The 23,653-nt window shown below is 37.0% G+C and overlaps 1 protein-coding gene across 3 annotated transcripts in view; it reads right to left on the reverse strand.

Moving 5' to 3' along the window:
• Window positions 1–19,566, reverse strand: part of SLC26A7 (solute carrier family 26 member 7) — a 139,370-nt gene extending 119,804 nt beyond the window's left edge. For 2 of the 3 annotated variants that reach the window (XM_087447684.1, XM_087447683.1), the window contains exons 1-2: window positions 19,423–19,566; window positions 2,658–2,963 (exon numbers count right to left, since the gene is read on the reverse strand). In XM_087447684.1, coding sequence (XP_087303810.1) covers window positions 2,658–2,850 — 193 coding nt within the window. In that variant the 5' untranslated portion in view covers window positions 2,851–2,963; window positions 19,423–19,566. Of the gene's footprint in view, window positions 1–2,657; window positions 2,964–3,095; window positions 3,194–19,422 lie in introns of those variants that run through there. The other variant, XM_004431160.3, reaches the window with a different exon arrangement.
• Window positions 19,567–23,653: the final 4,087 nt, after the last annotated feature.

Below are 23,653 nucleotides of genomic sequence, written 5' to 3' on the forward strand. Positions count from 1 at the left end.
ATTTGTAAGTCAAAAAATGTTGAATTCAACAATTTCACATAGTAACTGAAAAGCTGCTTCAAAGATCAGTAGAGTGAAAACAGACATTTGTTTCTATTGTTGGTGTTATGATGCAAGAGTAAAAATTACCCCTTATTCTAATTTTCCTAAAGAAATGGAGCTGATAATGATTGCCAATACTGTACTCACACAAATAGAGGGTAATGATACCTAAATGCCTTCCTTACTCTATATTCTACTGTAGTTATTTTCCTTGTCACTTTGCCTTTGAGCCTAAAAACTGCAGGGATGAAACCTAAATGCAAAAGTAATTTGAAAGGAAGAATATTTGTACTTTTCCAAAGCAATGTCTTCTGTTACTAATAACATTGGTATTACGAAAAAGTCTAGTTATTTTGGCAGTGTAGAGTATAAAGTATAAAATGTTAAGAGTGTTGGCTTTGGAATCAAGTCCTGACTCTACCACTTATCAGGTATGATGTCCAGGGAAAACTACCTACTTTTCTATGGCTCCATTTTCTCATTCAGAAAAGGGAGGAGAGACTGCCGTCACTTGGGATTTTATTAGGCTAAGGGAAGATAATGTATATAAGGGGTTTAGCACAGTGCCCTTATAACAAATGGTAGCTTATGGTATTTCACTTTTCATCTCTCCATAGTGGGTAAGCATGAGAAAGTCTGAAAGAATTGTTTTTAAAAGAATAGGTACTTTTAGAAGGATTAGTCTTTTCATTCACCAACAAAAACTTTTAAGTTCTTTCCAGCAGTGTAGCCATGTCCAATCACTGGTAGCCTTCCAAGAGAACCAGCAGTCAGATCCATAACTTTCCAAGACACAAGGGCAGAGTAAGCTTTGTGCTTCTCATCAGTAGGGAACTGGCCAATGTGTTTCTTCATAACCAATGAAGTACATGACTCATAAAACAAAATCCCTCAAAATCTGTACCCAAATAAAAGCCATATAATCAACTCCAAAGACTTACACACAAGTGACATCACCAATGATGAACCATAGGTATCTTCATCATATCCCCAAATATCCTGATTAGTCAGATATTTTACAAAGATTAAAAAACAAATTACTTGTTAAAATATATTTCTCTTACGGGTCGGCCCCGTGGCTTAGCGGTTAAGTGCGTGCGCTCCGATGCTGGCAGCCCGGGTTCGGATCCCGGGCGCGCACCAACGCACCGCTTCTCCTGCCATGCTGAGGCCGCATCCCACATACAGCAACTAGAAGGATGTGCAGCTATGACATACAACTATCTACTGGGGCTTTGGGGGAAAAATAAATAATTTAAAAATATATATATATATTTCTCTTTCACTTTACATTACATTAAAGCAAAATAAATTTGTAAAATAACCTGAAACTGTCTCGTGAAAAAGCACAGATAGTTCCTCACCAGTTTCAAAGTACACAGAAGTGTCTCATTTTAAATTTAAAATTGAATAAAAACAAGGCTGAAAATGCCCTAACCTGTTATTACTTTGCATTTTTATGAAAGATTACTATGCTTTGCTACTGACAAAATGGTTATTAAAAATATAATACAAGAGTATTCAGGGAAATGGAATCTCAGAAAGTATGATAGTATTACAGATCTTAAAGAAAGGCCACCAGTGCAGATGTTCCTAATCATACTAAAAACACAAATACACAACCAGTTTGTTCCAGCTACAGAATAATTCAATTAAAAGGGTGCTTATAATTTAACAGTATGAATAATAGTTGAAGCCAGGGAGGTAGTGAAACTGCAAGGAAAGATAAATCTACAGAGCCTATGCCAAGGGAAGTGTTCCAAATTTTCAAGGCTGAGAAATCAGTTCCTTTCCTGCTACAGGTAGGAAATTATTACCTGAATTAGTAAAAAGAAAGAAAAAAAAAAAACTACAATGAATAAACCTTTAAGGAAAACACACACACACACAGACACACACATGCTCACATACACATGCACACTGGTTAACTAAAAGCTTTCACCAAGAGAAACACCTATCTAAATCCAGAATATCATTTAGAATCTGCTTTGGGAAAGTTAAAATCACACTTCTCACCAGTTTAAATTTCTTATTGAGAAATAAATACAGTACCTAATGCAATACAGAATTAAATAGGCATGCACAGTAAAACATAAGCTCTAAGGACAAACAGGATTCTCTTTGCAAATAATGATCTTGGCAAAGAGCCTCCTTTATGTACAGAAAGCTCTGTTCCTTGCTTATAGCAACTCTCAAAGCTACAGCAGGTAATTGTGTGCTGTTAATTAGGTTCACAAAGGATGTGTTCAAGCCAGGAGATATTTTATAGCTTGATTCAGCGAAAGTAGGAAACTGTATCAGTAAAGTCAAGATATAAAAACTCATTCTCCCACAATTACTGATCTTTTACTCTTATATAGTATGAATTTTAACACTGCAAATATGTAATGACATTCAAAAACTGGTTCAATGCGTAATAGCTATCAAAAAATAGCAAAAAAAAAGACAACTAGAATAAGTTTTGTATACAGATAGTCAATGTGTTTATTCCCCCAAAGTTAATTAAATATCCATTTCATCAGCTAAATTGTAGATCTTAGGTCACAGTACTCTTCCAAGAAAGCAATGTGACATCAATTCTGCACAAAACAGGAAAATCAAATGCAGTACATTACCTTGTGTCACCTGTTGAACTGCCAACATTATCCCAGACACAGTGTCTGGAAGCAAGTTTTCTTTCAGATTATAATGTGGCGCCCATTCCAAAATAGGTAGCCGCCTCCGACACCACTGTTTCAGGTCCTCACAACGCGGGGCGTGCATCTTGCTCCAGAGCACGCTTTTCTTTTCCCTCTTTGCCCCTGTCATTTTTCAGATTCCCTCTTGTAGAAGTAAACTTCTTTAGACAAGGAAAAAAATCGTTGCAGAACACCTCTTTTCAATGCCAGGCTCCAATTCGTCTGTGGTTTACAATGTCAAAGCTATCCAGAAAATAAATCAACAGAAGAGAGAGAGGGAGAGGGATTAGCAGAAGCGCTTAAATATATGCGGCCAGACTGTATGTCTTATTACAGTGCAGCTCATTATTCTAGGTAAAAAATATAGATTAAAACCTTGAATTCTTATCTGAATGAGATGGAGAAATGGTTCTCGTTAGTGTAATATTTTTCTGATCTTGGAAAAGTAATGGGTTCAGTATTAAGTTGGTCTAGAGCTCCCTCGCCAGTAATTCCTCTTATATTCACTGTAGTCTTATGTTTTTGGCTCCAATCCCAACGGCTAATGAGGTAGTTATGGGCGTGTGTTGGAAGTGGGCTGGGTTATGCTAATGAACCAGGAGGCATTCAGCTAGTTCAGTGTCTCCCTACAAGCTATGCAAAACCATAAAACTGCCAGAGGGGTCTGTCGTGCAAAATATATTCAGAGCCTCCAGCCTTATTTCTTTGGGAAGTATATATTTTCAGTATATCAAATGACTGCCAGTTCTACAAAATTCAGAAACATAAGAGGGCATTGCTAAATATCCTTATCTTTTTTATTCCTTGGGAGATGAGATTTTCATTCATATAGAAACATTCAGATAGCCACTGCCCAGTCTGGGAACAGAATAGCCAGTTCTCATAAACAAACTGAAATTTCATCTCATGGGCTAAGAAAATAAGCATCACAACGAACAAATATTTGTGGCAACAGTTCTTCCCCGTCTCTGAAATTGTTCATTCAGCTTGCTCTGACTATTTCTCCTAGTCATATAATTCGCACACCCATGCTGTTGTAACTGAATTTGCTTGAGGAATAGCATGTGGTTCAGACTACGGTTTGAAGTGTCCCCAACTTTCTGTGTGGTGCTGCCCTCTTTTCACATGACTTTGGGGGATTTTTCTCTTTCAGAAAGGATGTTACATTTTATAACAGAACAGACAGGCTGTCAAAGTTTTATTTTATGATTTTTCCCCCCAGCCACCAGAAGAAAAAGCCTGCATTTACGAGCTGTGCCATTGGAATTAACCCAAAAACCCAATATATTCACTGAAAATTGTGAAGCCAAGAAAAAGAATACCATGTGTATAGTTTGCTGCAGCCCTTTTAATGCCTATTTGTCCAGAGAGCAGAAATCTGGTTTCTGGAATCCTTTAGAATAACAAAGGGCTTGGATCCCTTGGCTGCTTCCAAGTCCCTGCTGCACCTTTTCCCAGTGTTGTTACATTAAGGTGAAGAGTTACTCTCTCGGTCTTCCAAATATGACATCACTGGCTTTCTATCTGTGCAAAATTACCTTTCTTTTAAAATCCAATGAATCCTAGATATGTAGCAATATATGTACACTTTATTCATATGTAAAGGATACAATTTGCTTTGTATTTTTGCAATCGTTTACATTACATTAAATTTATAAACTCTTCATTAGTTTAGATTTGTAGTCCCATTAGAGACTGAGTTGCAGCATTTTAACCCTATTCTTTTGGTATGAGAAGTAGACTCACCAGATAAGTAAATCCACTTTTCATAGAGACACTGGGTTGCTTTTCCTTCACAAACAGCAATCTTTAACTTTGTTTTATATACTCCATTCAGTATATAAACAAATTCAGGAGCTATACATATACTGAGTATGTATTACTTTTATAATCAAAATTAACACTAAGGATATTTTTTCAAAACATATCTAGGTCATAAATTCAAATTTATGCTGATAAGAAAAATAATTGACTGCTTGACTGAAATCACAAATCAACAGCTAGGATTTGTGTAATTTCAACCATTTAAAAAAAACTTTTGTGTCACATGTTAGTAACAAAGATTTCATACGAACAGGAGTTTTAGAATTGAAGATGAATCGGTATAGAAGTATGTAAACTTATTAGTGACAGTAACTGTTCTAAAACATCCTAAGACCAGGAGGGACAAGAAATTAGTTTGATAAAACAGTTCTGTAGTCTCTCAATCAAAAAGTATCTTTGATTTTTAAGGATAAATCTGGAATTCCAATTCCAGATTTGTTTCCAATTCCATGTAGTTACACATTATTTAAAACACACCAAAATCTCACTCCAGAGCATGGTATCACTCCTACTTAATAATCAGCAATGCCAAAAAATCTTTATGAAGAAATTTATTTACACCCATGAGATTCCTACCATACTTTGACCCATCCCATAAAATTCAAGAAGACTAAATATATTTATTCAAAAATTTCAAAAGGGGGTCAAAAGGTAAAAAATTCAAAAAAAGAAGATCTCTAACAAATCAGAAAAAAAAGTTTCAATGACTAAAATTAGCTTCAAGTTCAGGACTAGGTATCATCTATATGAGACAACTCTTCCCAAATGTCCAGGCAACACTTACACAAATAAAAAGTTGAATTTATTATCTTCCACTTCCCATGTAGAATGACAAAAAAAGTCTTCTTCCTAAAATATCATTTTGATCACATCCCTAACATGTTTAAACTTCCAAAAATCTCCAATATCAAATGTAAACTCATTAGCACTAGCATGCGACCCTCTCTACTTCCCTACCCACCTCTGAGTAGCTTCCTGTCAACTCTGTTTAATTCAGCAAGTATCTATTGAACAACTACTCTTTCTAGACTCTGTGTGAAGTGCTGTAGAAAGGGGGGAAATATTGTCTCAACTTTCTTGGAGTTACCATTTGATGAAGGAAATAGAAAAATGTATAACTAACTAACTCAGGGCAAAATGGCATAAATTAATAATTAAGTCACACAACAAGTGTTCTAGGAGCTCAGAGAAGGGAGAGTTGCATTCCCACTGAGAAAAAAGGCTTCCTACCCTGCCTAGACCCTCTGTTCCAGCAGATAAGTATACATACTATGTGCTGCACATTGCTTTGATTCTTCAGTATATCTCCACACTAATTTCCTTAGTTCATGGTCTTTTTCCTCACCTAAACATTTACTCAATACTTACTTCTTCCATGAAACTTTTGCTGGCTTCCCCACAGTTTTGTTCATGCTGTATACCCAACATCCAGGCAACCCTCAGGCTATTTATGGGTGTACAGCTGGTAGTCATTTTCACTGTCTACTGGTTTTCTTCCTTGAAATCTATTTCATGTGATTTTATCCAATCTAGCTCATGAGATTGTAAATTCCTTGTGAGTAGGGATTATTCACAGAACTTGCTTTGCCTCTTTTCTTAGGATCTAATAGAAGGTCCTGCAGACATAGGATCCAACCAGTAAGTGTTAACATATGAATGTCCCTACTTCTGAAATCACCCAAGAATCATTTAGTCTCTCAGCCTGGTTTCCAGGCTGCACTGTTAAAGAATCAGGAGAGTAGATGGAGAGAGAAAAAGAGCTAGAGACAGTAGCGGGAAAAATAAGGAGAAATTTTGTCTTGCTCAACTTCTCCTCATTCTCTCACAATCTAAAGTTCTATCTTTTTTCAACACAATTCCTTTTTCTTATACTATAGAATCTGGAGAATGGAGAGGGGAAAAACTAGATAGTAAATGCAGGAGAAAGGTAGGAGGCAAAATAGAGACAGAAAACCTCATGGACTGGGGTTTCAGAGAGTTTTAGAGGGTTAGCAAGTGAGAGCCTTTGGAGCAAATGAAGTATGAGGGAATTGAGACAGGCTCGAATGAAGAAAGAATCTTTGACAAACATTGTAAATTGGATCACATTTAATGGTTTTTGAGAGACACTAGTAAAGATTGAAATTCTTCTCATATTACTTTTGATTGTGGTATTATGCCTCTTTGAATGTGATCTATGTAGAGACTGGAAAACCTAAAGCACTGATTTAAATCCAGGTTACACTTGGAAATATAGATTCATAAACCTCAGGAGGCATCAACTTCCAACTCATCTACTTCAGGAAGTTAATCTACAGCATTTCCAGCAAGAGGACACTGCAGAAGGTTCCCATATGAGGGGAAAAGTAGAGGCAGTGAAATTAAGGCCATGTTCTGCTCACTGAGCCATGTAACCGGCATGGGGATACCTCCACACAGAGGGAGCAACTTTTAAGAGCAACTTTCTAACTTTTAAGAAAAGTTAAGAAATTAACTTTTCTTAATTTACCCCAAATTTCACATAGGCTGGCACACCCCTGAATCCAAGCTCTGTTTTTATTCTTCTAATGACTGAAATTAACAGGCTTAGAAAAGTAGCCCATTCCAATTTTCAGACATTCTAATTGTTAGAACATTTTTTCCCAATTACTGACCCAAGATCTGCTACTTAAAATGTCCACTCTTTAGTCTTTATCCTAATCTCTGTGACACATAACAATCCTTCAGTTTCTGGACTGATTCATTTAGTGCTACCCAAAAAAAGTTCTGATTTTTTATGGTTCTGTTCATTTCAGAAATACTATTACATTTAAACGTGGGTGCACATATATAAATCAATCACAGCCCTGAACAGTGCAGTTAATGTTTCACTCGTAACAGGCCAACAAGTACAGTAGACTAAAGAAGATACTATGCTCTCAGTGCTGATTGCTAATGTGTCCTACTTTGCTTTCTTTGAATTAAATAGCACTTTCCAGTCTGTTTCTTTACCATGTTTTTTCTTATTCTGACTTATTTTAACCCATAATAGGGGCCAAAAGGAGATAGCTCTAGGGAAGTAAAAAAATGCCTAGGGAAAAGAATCACTTTACATTCAAATGCATGTTTTACAATGATTCAAGGCATTTTCAAAGACAGGAAAGAAAGAAAGAGAGAGAGAGAGAGAGAGAGGCAGGGAGGGAGTGAAGGAGGGAGGGAGGAAGGAATGGAGGAAGGGAGGGAGGGAGGTGTTATGGACTTCAATTATTTGCCATACGTTTTCATCTTTTTACTTTTAACCTATTTGTATCTTTATATTTAAGGAGGTTTCTGGTTGGTGGCATACAGTTGGTCTTACTTCCTTAATCCAACATGACAATCTGTGCCTTATTTGCAGTACTTAGACCATTTACATTTATGTGATTATTGATATAGTTGAGTTTAAATCTACCATCTTGCTATTTATTTTATATTTATACCATCAGTTCTTTACTTTTTCTTCTTTTATTGCCATCTTTTGGATTAATTATTTTTTATGATTCTATTTTATCTCCTTTGTTGGTTTATTAGCTATAACTCTTACTTTAGTGATTGCTTTAGGGTTTATAGTGCACATCTTTAACTTACCAAAGTCTATCATCAAATGATATCATACCACTTCACATTTAGTATAAGGACCTTACAACTGCATACTTCCATTTTCTTTCGTACCATCGTTGTCACACATTTTATGTCAACATGTGTTATAAACTCCAAAATACATTATTACTTTTTGCTTTAAAATCACTTATCTTTTAAAAATATTTAAATAATTTAAAAAGTCTTTTATATTTACCCAGGCAGCTATAATTCCATTGGTCTCCATTTTTCCTTGGATAGCTCCAGATTTTCATCTGGTATTATTTTCCAGCCTGAAGGACTTCCTTTAACACTTCTAGTGCAGATTTGCTGCATGAATTCTTTCAGATTTTATGTGTGTGAAAAAGGTTTTATTTTGCATTTGTTTTCAAAAGATATTTCTCTTGGGTGTAGAACTCTAGGTTGACAGGGTTTTTTTGTCATTCTTGTTGTCATTGTTTACTTTGTGTTTATTTCAGTACTTTAAAGATGTTGCTCCACTGTTATCACAACTTGTACTGTTTCCAACAAGAAATTTTTTGTCATCTTTATTGTTCTTCTGTACATGTTGTGTCTTTCTTCTCTAGAGGCTTTTTAAGATTTTCTCTTTACCATCAGTTTTAAGCAATTTCTTAAAATTGTTTCTTCCTTCCAACATATTTTGTTCTTTTTCTTTTGTACTTGGTGTTTGCTGAGCTTCTTAGATCTGTGAATTTACAGTTTTCGTCACATTTGGAAAATGTTTGGCAATTATCTATTCAAATATTTTTTCTGTCCTATATCCTTTGGAGATTCCACATAAATATATATTAGGCTACTTGATATTGTCCACAGTTTGCAGATGCTTTGTTTGTGTATATTATTTTCAGGCTTTTTAAATGTTTCCGTTCGGGTAGTTTCTATAGCTATGTCTTCAAGTTCACTAATCTTTTATTCTGCAATGTCTACTCTACTATCAATTCCATCCAGCGTATTTTTCATCTCAGAGATTAAAAGCAAGACCTGAAAGGATTATGCTGATAGGTGAGACCAGAGCAACATTTATTCCCACTATTGAGGCAAAACCCAATTCGAAACCTGACATTCTGTGGATCGTGAGATTTTCTCTCTGGCTGACGGAAATGTGAACTATTTCTGACCCTGTGTGAGTCCCTAGGATTACTCCTTCTAATCATTTCCCCAGTGTCTGTAGATTCCTCACACTCATGTGCTGATCTTTACTTAGCTGAACACTCTACACGTGCAGATTTCTGGGCTCTATCTCCATGCAGCTTTCTTCTTTCTGGTACTCTGCCATGTGAAATCTAGCTGCTTTGGCCTCTCCAGACTCCCAGCATCTTCTCTTCAACTTAGGAAGACTACCAGTCCCGTCCTGGGTTCTCCCCCACCCCAAAGCTCTGCTGCACCATGGCCTGGAAACTCTTCTAGCAGTTAGCTGAGACAATCCTTGGACTCATCTCCTTTGTTTCCAAACTCTCCAAGATTACTGTCCTTTGTTGCACGATGTCCAAAATCTTGACAGTATTATTTCTTGTATTTGTCAGGTTCTTATTTGTTTCAAGCAAGAGAGTAAATCTAGTTCCTGCTACTCCATTCTGGCTGGAAATGAAAACTATTCATCATATAATATGGCTTTCAAACAGTCCATCATTATGATCGCCTTCCTCATGATTTGCTATAGCTTGCCAATTTTCCTTTTAGAATGTGATACCAAAATTTAACAGTGCTTAGCTGTGTTCTGACTTGAAAAGTGTAATGGTAATACAATTAAATTCTAACTTTTTCCAAACCTACTCTATTAAGTGATATATTCTCCATCCTTTATTATGTAGGAGCTTTTTATAAAAATCTAAGCACCAAGTTTTATATTAAAGCTTATCTGATATATTGAATCTGGTCAATTAAGTCATTGTGTCAAAATCTTTCTGAATCTGTTCCAGTCATTACTAATACTGACAATTATGTACTTCACTTCAAGGTATTAGCTTTTCCTCCAAACATTATGTTACCTGTATTAGTCAACTCAGGCTGCCATAATAAAATACCATAGACTGGGTAGCTTAAACTGCAGGAATTTATTTCTCACAGTTCTGGAGGCTGGGAACTTCAAGATCAAGATGCTGGCCAATTTGGTACCTGGTGAGGGCCCTCTTCCTGGCTTGCAGACTGCTGCCTTCTTGTTGTACCCTCACTTGGCAGACAAGGAAAGAGGAAGCAAGTTCTCTGATATCTCTTCTTATATGGGCACTAATCTCATCATAAGTGCCCAATCCTCATGATCTGATCTAAACCTAATTATCTGCCAAAGGCCTCATCTCCAAATACCATCATATTGGAGGTTAGGGCTTTAACTTATGAATTTTGGTAGAACATAACTCAGTCCATAGCATTATGCAAAAATGGATTAAGCATGCTATATAAGTCCTTATTCAAATCAATAAATAAGAAAAACCACACACATCTTCTAGACCCTGTCCTTCAGATTGAAATTTATTCCTTAGTAGGAATTATTTGAAAATAGTCAATTAGAATTTTTTTCATTTTGTCCAAAAAGGTATCTTAAGAGTTCATATCAAACTTATTACTGAAATCAAATACACTATGTCTTTAGCAGTCATGTAACTTTTCAATCTAGTACTTATATTAAAAGAGATAACAGGGACTGGCCCAGTGGCATAGTGGTTAAGTTCACGCTCTCTGCTTTGACAGCCTGGGGTTCACAGGTTCAGATCCCAGGCACGGACCTACACGCCACTCATCAAGCCATGCTGTGGCGGCATCCCATATACAAAATGAAGGAAGATTAGCACAGATTTTAGCTCAGGGACAATCTTCCTCACCAAAAAAAAAAAAAAGAGAGAGAGCGATAATGGAGTTTGTTTAATAACTTCACTAAACTTTCCCTCTGGATACAGAGTCTTCATCTAGAATGGATAATAATAGTAGAGAAAAAAATGGACTATTTGGAACAGCTCTGTTACTAAGTAGAAAAATGGCTAAAATACCCCATAAGCCTATATTGCTTCATAGAGATCAGTCCAAAAGAGCAAATTTCCCCAACATTGTCAAACAGTGTTTGATTTTGGAAATTATTTTTAGTGGAAATTCAATACTAGAATGGATCTTGTAGTGTTAGCCTTATTAAATATTAAGTCTTAAAGTTGAAATAGTACCTAGAGGTGACTCCTAAGGAAGAAAATTCAAGCAGTGTAAAAATTATTTTTGTAGCATTCCTGAGAGATGGTCACTCAGCTTTTTATGCATGAAATAAGGGACTATTCTAAAATGCAGAACTGGTAATTACTTTTAGGTTTCTTACTTACTTGCAACAAGAAGTGTTTTTATCAAAATACAATTATTACATACATGAAATACAAGTAAACTTACAAAATGAAAAATAACCAAACTGCTCTCATATATCCATATGCATTAAAATATCAAAAATTAAAACCCAAGATCCTACTCATTCAATTGCTGTTATCTTCCATGGTCAATCTTCATGGTTTTGTACACTTTGTGTCAAGGATCAATAGGGCAAAACGCATATCATTTGCACTTTGATAAAAATTCAGAAGCCATTTATTTTTCCCAATATTTGTCTTCATTTTTCTGGTTATTAAATAATCAAATTACTATTATAAAATATAAAATTTTGCGAAGTATAGAAAAGTATTAACAAAAGGAGAAGAAAAATATGTTCCATAATTACACTATTGATTAAAATTTTGGTATGGTTTGCTCCAGCTTTTTTTTTCTATGAAATGTTTTTCTTTAGATAGTTGAGACATCATTGTACACATAACTTTGATTTCACTGAGCATTATATCATAAGCCTTGCCATATCATGGAAAACTCTTAGAGAACACCAATTTTTAATGACTGTATAATATTCCTTCATAAAGACATACCAACGTTTACACAACCTTTTCCTAGAAGTAAATGCTTCAGTTCTTCCAGTTTTTGTTTGTTTCCTTTTTTTATTACAGATAACAGTGGGATACACATCTTTGGGCATAAACCATAAACCAGATTTCTGATTATTTCCTTAGAAGCAGAATTATTAGGGTCTAACTGGCAAAGAATCATCATCAATGATGTCATTTTTATTGGTGGATATTTTTCCCATGCACCAATAAAATTTTTTGGTGCTGCCATCTTACAACAGCCCAGAAATATAAAAGATTCGTCTTTTGAGTGATCTCATTGTGACATTCTTCAACCTGTCACATGTTGACTCCCACAACACTTAATGATGTCTAGTTTTCTGGATCAATTGACTTTCCAATAAAAAGTTAGAGCACTCATGCTTAGACTCTCCTGGGACCTTGAAGCCATGGAATATATTTTTCTTTTGAGCTAGTTTTTACTTGTTGGTTTACATTCCACATCTGACAACATAAGTCAAATATGGGCTACCACAAATGTCTTGTTACCAAAAAGCACATAATAATATTCAGAAATTCTCAGTGCTCAAGCTTACTTGTCCTTAGGAAGTCAAATTGGGTGGCTAAGTACAACTGAGATAGTGGCATCAAATAGAAAAAGAAACAGTGAATAATTACAACTTTATTATTTATTAGAAGATGTAGACAAATACTCAAACTATTTTAGTTGATTAAAAATTTAAATATTTAAAGGTCTTCTTAGGCCTTCCATAAAGTATTTCTTTCACTTCAAGAAGTAACATACAAGGACTAGTACCAGAGTTCTCATTTTCCCAGTTAATTAGTGGCATAACTAAAATTTACACCAGAAGTTACAAGGTTTACACTGCACATAGATTGCAATGATATTTTGCACCATATTCACTATACTATTGGCAGTAAAAAATAAATATACTAGAGCAGCTAACCCAAGCCCCAGGGAATATTACTTTTTATTCATGTCAAACGGAGAACAACAAAAAAGAAATATTTAAAGTGTACTATGGAGCCAGACAACCAGCCAGCACATTGGCAAGCAAAGCTGAATTCCATCTTTTCAAGGTCTCTGAGGAGAGGATTTAGATAAGTAGAGTACCAAGGACAATGCCTCCCCTATGGGAAAGGTGCTGATAAATGTTAATTGTTATCGCCTATAAATTTCTTTCCTTAGTTGCTAAGATGATTTGAATAATGTGCGTGAGTCTTTCAACAGTTGTGAATTGAGTTTTCAATATGCCTTAATGCATTAAAAGCATAAAGGAATAATACCATATATGTCACATCATTATTCAACTAGAATGGAATGTTTTCTTCTTCTCCTGGGATAGAAAATCTTATCCAGTTTGTAATGTTTGTAAATGAGTCTACTTAGCCTCCAAATTGAATAACAACCCAAATCTATTTCCATTTGCCTTGCTTGAACCCAAAATTTTGATTTGGACTTCAGCATTATGTATCCTCAAAACATGGTCACATGTTTCATGGTCTCCCGTCTAGTTTGGTGACCTGCATGCCAACTCCATTCCCCCAGCTCAGACTCTTAACTTTGTCATGTCCTCAAGGTGGTCCTGAAATTCTGAAACTCTTGACTTTATTTTATCTTCTAGTATTGATCCTCTATGTTCTGAATATGGTTAACAAAAAGGCCACCCATATCCTGTGTCAATACAGATGAATTAGTTCTTCAGTTGAATTACTGAAATGTGGAATTGAGAAGAATTCTGAAGCAGTGCATCCATGCTCAGCAAGAAAGTTTGCCTAGATCTATTAGTGATATCTGCCATGGGCATTGATTGGTGGGAGTGTAAACTTACCATTATTGCTCTAAGAGTTTTTAATCTAAGGCAACTCTTTATGAGAGCTAGCAGAAATATTTTCTCATATTTTCATCTATAAATAACTTTTAACAAATTGACTGTGGGTCTCAACCCAACCTATAAAAACAGGTTTTATTGAACTAAGAAACTTAAAACTAGAGCAAAGTAAGAAGTGATGAATATGTTTGGGAGCACATAGTATTTTTGCCTATCAATTCTTTTAGCTATCTATAGAGAAGGAATTATTTTTGATGGGCATTCTACTAACCTGTACTTAGAAGAAAAGCTCCACCTAATTAAATATACACTCCCAGAATCTCCAATCCAATGAACATTCTTATTATTTGAAGCCACTGTTTTAATGGGTTGCTTTAAAAATTATGCAAGATGATCAGAATGTTTTCTGATACATCTCCATGGATTACCCATCTTGAGACAGGGAAGTCTCAAGAATGAGGAAGCATTATACTTTAGGAGATTTAATATAATTAAGGATTATAAAACCAAAGACAAAAGATTTAAGAGTTCAAGGTCTAAACTGACCTTCTGGAATTGATTCCTGAGATTATAAATAAGAAGGTTATATATATGATCTATTCCACATTCTAGTCAACATCTTGAGCAGATAATGCTCAAAACAGTGAATGTAATGAAAGTGTCTATATCACATTCATCAATAAAGTAATTTCTGAACCTGATGACCCACTTCAGGTATACGACAAGAAAAGTATTTTCATATCCCACCTCCATTCTCATGGGCCAGGAGATCACAGTCAAATAGCGACCAGTTGAAAGCAAAGAGCTTATCAACTTATCCACAAGCCCAGAAAAATAAAGAACCCCTCCACAAGAATATGCCTTTTATTCTTATCAGTCCCAAGATAATCATCCACTAAGGAAACTAAGGTGGGAAAGACAGAATACAATTCCTTTCCTGTTAATCTTAAATTCTTTTGAAGAATCCTCTTCCTTTGTTAATAAGGTAGTCAGATTGAAAAATCAAAAGGAAGGGATAGATTGCAAGGATGTAGTGGAGGTAGAAGCCACATCAAAAGGAAAAAAATGGGGGTCAAAGACTAACGTTTTTATGTAACCGGGTATATGGTGATGTCATTATTAGAATGCAGAAGGAGACTGAGAATCTCAGAATCTATCACAAGAAGATGATGATTCAACCATGAAAAATAATACAGAGAGACTGAAATAAAGGATTAGAGATGGAACACTGTCACACATAGAGGAAAAAAAGTAAGATGAGGACTTAGAAAAGTATGGAATTTAGCAATTAGAAAGTTGTTGAATAACTTTTGAGAGAGTTTTATTATAGTCTTTGGTGCAGAAATCAGATTGCAGTCATGCTTTGAAGAGGGAATGGGTGATAAGGAAATAATGGCTATTCTTTCAAGAAGTAGAACCAAACAGGATGCAGAGAAAGCTTGAGGTTTCTTGAGACAGAAATCTCTAATCACTTTTATAGATGGGAAAAAGACATGGTAGAAAGGAAAAGAGTGAAAATGAGACAAGCATGATGATACCAGATGCAGCAAGTCTGGCAATATGCAGGAGCCAAAAGGATAAAGGGCACAGATCACAGGATCTTCCTCTAATAGAAGAAATATAATTCCCTCAGACAGAAATGGAGGGGGAGATATAGAGAGAAGGGAGAGAGTTTGAGATAGAGAGGAAGAGAATTAAGTGAGTTTTTGTTAAACTGCCCCAGATTAGCTGGAATAAGATAAGGTCATGTTGCTAGATTTAGCAAATTAAAATACAGGACACATAGTTAAATTTGAATTTCAGGTAAAGAAGGAATAATTTTTATTTGTTTAATATAGATATGCCACTTGCAGTATTTGGAACATACTTACACAAAAATAAATATATTTGTTGTTTATCCGAAATTCAGATTTTTGCATGGGACATACTAATGCTAAAAAGTCATTTAGCTGAAACACAAATTTAAACGGGCAACCTGTGTTTTATCTAGCAATCTTAAGTTTATCTGCTGTGAATAAAAATATTAGTAGGTATAATCAAATAGACACAGAGTTTTTTCACAAATATGAGTTTCCAAAACATCTTTTAACAGTAATGGAAAGGAAATCATATGTTTATGTTAAAGCCACTCCACTATTTTTCCCTAGGCTCTCTTATTTTGATATAGGCAACTGGACCTGAAATATGTTGCAGTGTTCAGGTCGTGTCCTACCACGGGCTTGTTGTGTGACCAGCTATCACATGGGTCAGTGAAGGAGCTCAAGCAAGCAGTCACACAGGGTTTGAGTTCCAGCTCTGCCGCCTCTTAGCTCTGTAATCTTTAGCAAGTGTGGTTGACAGAAGGATTAAATGACATAATTTACCTAATGGACTAAGCACCAGGTCGTCACAAAGTAAGCAGTTGATAAATGTTAGACATTGGTGTGGCGGCGAATGGCACCGGGAGTAGCAGCAGCAGGAGTGGAAGTTTGTACCACTCTAAGCAAGTGTGAATTTATACAGTAGATAGTACTGTCAGAACTATTTGTCATAATATTGACAGTCAGTATTAGCTCAGTCTCAGGCTGGTAAATCAAACGTGCATATTTAAACCATAAACAATATGTTTATAACAAATATAAACAACAGCGCTTCCTGTGTAACTTACATGGTTAAAGGGTGTCCTGCACTAACTCTGTGAAGCAACAGTGTCACCTAGTGGTTATCAAGTCAAGAACGAACAACTAAGAACACCTAGATAAGGATTGCTGGGGCTTATATCTGCACAGAACTTACTGAATTTATATCAGTGTTGACTACTGATGGTAACCAATATTTTTGTGTTATATTCCATTAACTTGTCTCACTTTGTCTCATTAAAATGATGTACACTCTACCTACAGGAGGGTATTGCCTACTTTTACCTACTTTCACCTGACAGGCTAACACACTTCATTAAACAAATTCCTGCCGCCCAGGATGTTTTAATTATGAAATGACTCAAATGGATTTTGGACTTCTCACAGCTTCTCCTAACTCTTATCATTCTCTGAAAACCATGGCAGAAGGGGAGGGAGAGGTGAGGAGAGTTGGAAATACAAAGTTTGAGTCTTACTCAATTAACAGCTTCGAATTTTTTTCCTTCTATTTAGGTTAGAGGTTTCTCTTTTCTTTCTTATGCAGTCAAGAGGATCTATGCTTTTATTTGGAACAAGAAAAGGTATTTTCCAGAAACTCAAATTGAAACAAAAATATTCTATTACAAATTTTGTTTGTGTATTAATTGGGGACTAGTGTCTACTCCAGATATATTCTATAGCCTCTATCCTAAGGGCTTCTCAAAGAGATACGAGATTCATAGCTCATAGTGTTATGCATGTAACTAAAATTTTCAGAAAATAATGAATAGTGCAGTTTTGTTCACGTCCAGAAATGTCAAGAGAAATTAAGAATTACAAGTAGCTTTTGGGGGAGATTTCACTCTGGCCCTATTTAATCTATTTCTTACATGAGAATATTATAGAAGTCCCAAACCCGAATCCCATGGCCTAGTGGTCAGCAGATGGTTAAATTAAGTAAACTTGGCATTAAAACTGGTAATATATCAACTCAGATATGACTTGAGAGCTATTAATCAATGGCTGTTAGAAATATTTCCTGAGTTTGTGAGAAATATATATATTTTAAACATCCATTAGGAATCAGTTCTTTTAAAGAACCGATCTTTTTTTAGATATATTTTTTAAATCCCCAGACAATGATTCTCAATTACCAAAATATTTCCACGGCTCCCAGACTTTTCACAGTTCTTTCCTCCCCCAGAGTCTCCTTCAACCAAAATCTTTCATAAATATTTCATGGCTGACATTGTTTCACAATGTTCCTAGACTGGTGGGAATTCTGATTTTCTCTTTTTCTCCTGGTAGGAATGAGTAAGAACATGCACATGGATAATTTATTAGAAAGTGCATGCCAGAGTCCATAAAGTCAGTCCTAATCATGAGCAAGAATACATAACTCGTAATATTTCTATCTCCTCTAGTTGCTCCTTCTCCTCTTGATGCTTATTTTTAGAACTTAGGGACTAAGCCCTCAATGACCAGAGGTAGACAGCTTAGACACAATTCTACCTGCAGAAATCCCAGGCATAGCAACAGAGGTGGAGCAGTTAATTCTCTAAGGACGTCCAACTCCTGCACACTTGGGAAACCAGCTCCCTAATTCATGTCATGTCTATTTGCAGGGCATCAATGACTGGTATTAGAAGAAAAGCTAAATTTGAAGTAACAGGAGATATCCCACAGTCACCTTGAACTCACTTATGTGAGTCAGTAGAGGAAAAGAATGACATGCTCTTTCTTGAGTGTCCTGCTTATCTGACTATGTCTGAGAAAAGCAAGTAGCAACACAAAAATTGTTTGGCTATAACATGTCCATTCATTGACTAGGAAGATTGTTTTTAATTATGATCATTTCCCATCTGAAAAAAATACAGAGTCCTCATTCAGGTTTGGCTATCTTATTTAAGAGCATCAAATATTTCAAAGTTTAATTTCTCAATTCCCTCATTAGAATTGAGAAAAGGCCAGGTATTTTACATAGATGAAAAGAAAGCAAAGATATGTGAAGCCAAGTCTCTCTGCAGCATTTTCATAAATCATAACAGAAGAGCCACCCACTTTTAATCCACTCAAGAACAATGATGTGTGTGTGTGTGTGTGTGTGTGTGTGTGTGTGTATAACTGCTTTAATAATGACTTAATGGTAAGCAACTACTCTACTTTGGAATCTACTTTTTAAGAGACTTAGAAGAGTTTCCTAATACACAAACCAAATAATGAAGATTTGGGGGCCCACTCTGAAAAATAATGGGTTTAACACTTTGAGTAAGAATTAAAAAGTTTGTGATATAAGCAACAGACTTTAAACAATTAAATTATAAAGTTAGTGATCTCCAAAACATATTCATGACCAGCATCCCAGCCACGGGGACAGTGGTCACACTTTGAAGAACAAGGAGAAAACAGATACCAAAACTTTCAGACAATTGAGAATTTATACTAGTTGAAAAGAAATTAGAGGCGGAGTCAAGATGGCGGCGTAGGCAGACTCTGAACTCACCTCCTCCCGTGGACACAGCCAATTTACAACTATTCGTGGAAAATTACCCCTGAGACAGAACTGAAAACTGGATAAGAGGAGCTTCTGCAACAACGGACAATCCTAACTGGGGTGGAAGAGGCAGAGACTCCCTTCTGGAGAGGAAAAACGCCGCCTTCACAAGCCGCCAGCTTCACGGCCACCGGGAGCAGCTCACAGGTACGCAGCCTCCCTGGAGGCGCGGGGCCCTGAGCCGGGAGCGCCCCCGCTGTGGGCATTTTGTGGACCCAGCAGAATCGACACCAGCGGCATAATATCTGACTTTGCCTGCTACTAAAGCATTGGGGAGCACCCCCAGAAAACCCGGTTCACAAAGAAACTAAAACTGGCTCTTAAAGGGCCCGCGCACAAACTCACCCGTTCCAGAAAGCATCCTAAAATCACCAGAAAGAAAGGTGCACAGTGCTTTGGTGACAAGAGACTCACCTAATAGGCCCTGAGTGCATCTCAGTGAGGGGTGAGACCTCTCCAGGGACTGGGACATTGGCGGCGGCCATTGTTGTGGCCTGGTGTGAGCGTGCTGACACAGACGCCATTGGAGTTCTCCCTCAGGCCTGCTAGCCCAGGGTCTGCCCCACCCTCTAGAGCACCGATTTAATCCAACTCAGCCAGGGAAGGCAGCCCACCCTAGAGACTGGCCCCACCCAACAACAAGCCCTCAGGCAACGTGTGGGCCTGCATAGATTGGTGACTGGATTCTCTGCAGCCTGGCAACTGAGCCGACTTGAGCGGGCAGGGTGTGCACAAGGAGCGGGTGGAGAGTGTGGGGCGGTGGCGGAGTGTGTGGGGCTCCCGCTGTGGAGAGACTGGGTCCACTTGGGGAGGTCGGGGCGCGCACACGGGGCAGGACTGTGTTGACTGTGTGTGTGTGTGGACCTGTGGGCAACAGGGCTTGTCAGCTGCAGAAGACTTGTGCTTCTCAAAGACCCACATAGGAGGTTTGCCCCACCTTCCAAAGCCTGAAACAATTGGGTGCTCCTGTGCCTGAGGCCAGCCCCACCCAGCTGCAATCCTCAGAGAGCTGACAAGAGACCTAATAGGCTAGAGGCTTACAGCAATTGTAAGGCCCTGAGCCTAACAACCTGCCACACTGGGGGCCTACTCACTTAAAAGAAATACTGCAACACAAATGTGGTATTAGAACTTACAGCCAACTGTGCTGGGGCTCCCCACACCTGATAAAGAGACTGAAAGGCCCACAACAACTACAAGCAGCTGAGCATTACAACAGCTGGCCAGGAGCATAACTCAGCCTCCCTGGGCGCCTACAGGGAGAGCTAATAGGCCACAATAGAAGGACACACGTAGCCCACATAGGGGCCACCCCTGGAACATTGAGAACTGAGGGAAGCACACTGGAAGCCTCCTAAGGCATCACTTACATAAGGTCACCTATCCAAGAGCAGGAGACGTAGCTGACCTACCTAATACATAGACACAAGCACAGGGAAAGAGGCAAAATGAGGAGGCAAAAGAATACATTCCAAGTAAGGGAACAGGACAAAACCCCAGAAAAGGAACTAAGTGAAACAGAAATGAGCAACCTACCCAACAGAGAGTTCAAACTAAGAGTGTTAAGGATGCTCACTGATCTGGGGAGAAGAATAGATGAACTCAGTGAGAATGTCAACAAAGAAATGGAAGATATAAAAAAGAACCAATCAGAAATGACGAATACAATACTGGAAATGAAAAATTCATTAGAGGGACTCAAAAGCAGAGTAGAGGATACAGAAGAACGGATCTGTGAGCTGGACGAAAGACTAGAAGAAATTACCCAAGCTGAACAGGTAAAAGAGAAAAGAATTAAATAGAGTGAGGACAGTCTAAGGGACCTCTGGGACAACATCAAGCGCACTAACATCCGTGTTATAGGTGTCCCGGAAGGAGAAGAGCGAGACAAGGGGGCAGAGAATCTATTTCAAGAAATAATAGATGAAAACTTCCCTAACCTAAGGAAGGAAACAGACATCCAGGTACAGGAATCACAGAGAGCCCCAAACAAGATAAACCCAAAGAGGCCCACAGCAAGACACATCATAATCAAAATGTCCAGAATTAAAGATAAAGAGAGAATCCTAAAAGCCGCAAGAGAATGTCAAGTTACATACAAAGGAAACCCCATAAGGCTATCAGCTGACTTCTCAGCAGAAACCTTACAGGCTAGAAGAGAATGGCACAATATATTTAAAGTGCTAAAAGGAAAAAACTTACAGCCAAGAATACTCTACCCAGCAAGGTTATCATTCAAAGTGGAAGGAGAGATCAAAATTTTCACAGATAAGCAAAAATTAAAGGAGTTTGTCACCAAGAAACCAGTGCTACAAGAAATGTTAAAGGGACTGATTTAAGGGGAAAAGAGAAGAGCACAAATAGGAAAAATTATCTATTTCCATGATTAGAACGTAATGGATACAAATGCACAAAAAAGAGGTTAGATATGATATCAAAAACATAAAAGGAGGGAGGAGGGGAGTTAAAGAGTACAGCTTTCAGACAGAGGTCAAACTAAAGTGACCATCAATTCTGTATAGAAGAAGTAAGGAACAGAGAAGGACTACTAAAACACTGAGAAAAAAAAAAAAGTTAAAAAATGGCAGTAAGTACATACTTATCAATAGCTACTTTAAACGTCAATGGACTAAATGCTCCAATTAAAAGGCATAGGGTGGCTGACTGGATAAAAAAACAAGACCCATATATATGCTACATACAAGAGACACACTTCAGACCTAAAGACACTCACAAACTGAAAGTGAAGGGATGGAAAAAGATACTCCACGCAAATGGCAATGAAAAGAAAGCTGGGGTAGCAGTACTCATATCAGACAAAATAGACTTTAAAACAAAAACTGTAAAAAGAGACAAAGAAGGGCATTACATAATGATCAAGGGAACAATCCAACAAGAGGATATAACACTTGTAAATATCTACGCACCGAATGTAGGTGCACCTAAATATATAAAGCAATTATTAACAGACATAAAACAGAAATAGACAGTAACACAATAATAGTAGGGGACTTTAACACTCCACTTACACCAACGGATAGATCATCCAAACAGAAGATCAATAAGGAAACATTGGCCTTAAACGACACACTACAACAGAGGGACCTAGTAGATATATACAGAGCATTCCATCCAAAAACCGAAGAATACACGTTCTTTTCAAATGCACATGGAACATTCTCCAGGATTGATCACATGTTAGGCCACAAAACAAGTCTCCATAAATTTAAGAAGATTGAAATAATACCAAGCATCTTTTCTGACCACAACGGTATGAAACTAGAAATCAACTATAGGAAGAAAATCAGAAAAGCCACAAATACATGGAGATTAAACAAAATGCTACTGAACAACGACTGGGTTAACGAAGAAATCAAAGAAGAAATCAAAAAATACCTGGAGACAAATGAAAATGAAAATACGACATGCCAGAATTTATGGGATACAGCAAAAGCGGTTCTAAGAGGGAAGTTTATAGCGATACAGGCCTATCTCAACAAACAAGAAAAATCTCAAATAAACAATCTAACAATGCACCTAAAGGAACTGGAAAAAGAAGAACAAACCAAGCCCAAAATCAGTAGAAGAAGGGAAATAATAAAAATCAGAGCAGAAATAAATGAAATAGAGACCAAAAAAAAAATAGAAAAAATTAATAAAACCAAGAGCTGGTTTTTTGAAAAGATCAACAAAATAGACAAACCTTTAGCTAGACTCACCAAGAAAAAAAGAGAGAAGGCATAAATAAGTAAAATCAGAAATGAAAGAGGAGAGGTTACAACAGACACCTCAGAAATACAAAAGATTATAAGAGAATACTATGAAAAGCTATATGCCAACCAATTCGACAATCTGGAAGAAATGGATAAATTCTTAGAATCATACAACCTTCCAAAACTGGATCAGGAAGAAGTAGAGAATTTGAATAGACCAATCACCAGTAAGGAGATCGAAACAGTAACCACAAACCTCCCCAAAAATAAAAGTCCAGGACCAGACGGCTTCCCTGGTGAATTCTACCAAACATTCAAAGAAGACTTAATACCTATCATTCTCAAACTCTTCCAAAAATTGAGGAGGGGGGGAAGCTCCCTAACTCATTCTATGAAGCTGACATTACCCTGATACCAAAACCAGACAAGGACAACACAAAAAAAGAAAATCACAGGCCAATATCACTGATGAACATCGATGCGAAAATCCTCAACAAAATACTAGCAAATCGTATACAACAATACGTTAAAAGGATTATACACCATGATCAAGTGGGATTTATTCCAGGGATGCAGGGATGGTTTAACATTCGCAAATCAATTAACGTAATACACCACATTAATAAAATGAAGAACAAAAATCACATGATCATCTCAATAGATGCAGAGAAAGCATTTGACAAGATACAGCATCCATTTATGATAAAAACTCTGAATAAAATGGGTATAGAAGGAAAGTACCTCAACATAATAAAGACCATATATGAGAAACCCACAGCTAATATCATCCTCAATGGTGAAAAACTGAAAGCTATCCCTCTAAGAACAGGAACCAGACAAGGATGCCCACTGTCACCACTCCTATTTAACATAGTATTGGAAGACCTAGCCAGAGCAATCAGGCAAGAGAAAGAAATAAAATGGATCCAAAT

Source organism: Ceratotherium simum, chromosome 23 (assembly GCF_057802395.1).
Source record: "Ceratotherium simum simum isolate JZ-2026a chromosome 23, ASM5780239v1, whole genome shotgun sequence".
Taxonomy (NCBI): domain Eukaryota; kingdom Metazoa; phylum Chordata; class Mammalia; order Perissodactyla; family Rhinocerotidae; genus Ceratotherium; species Ceratotherium simum.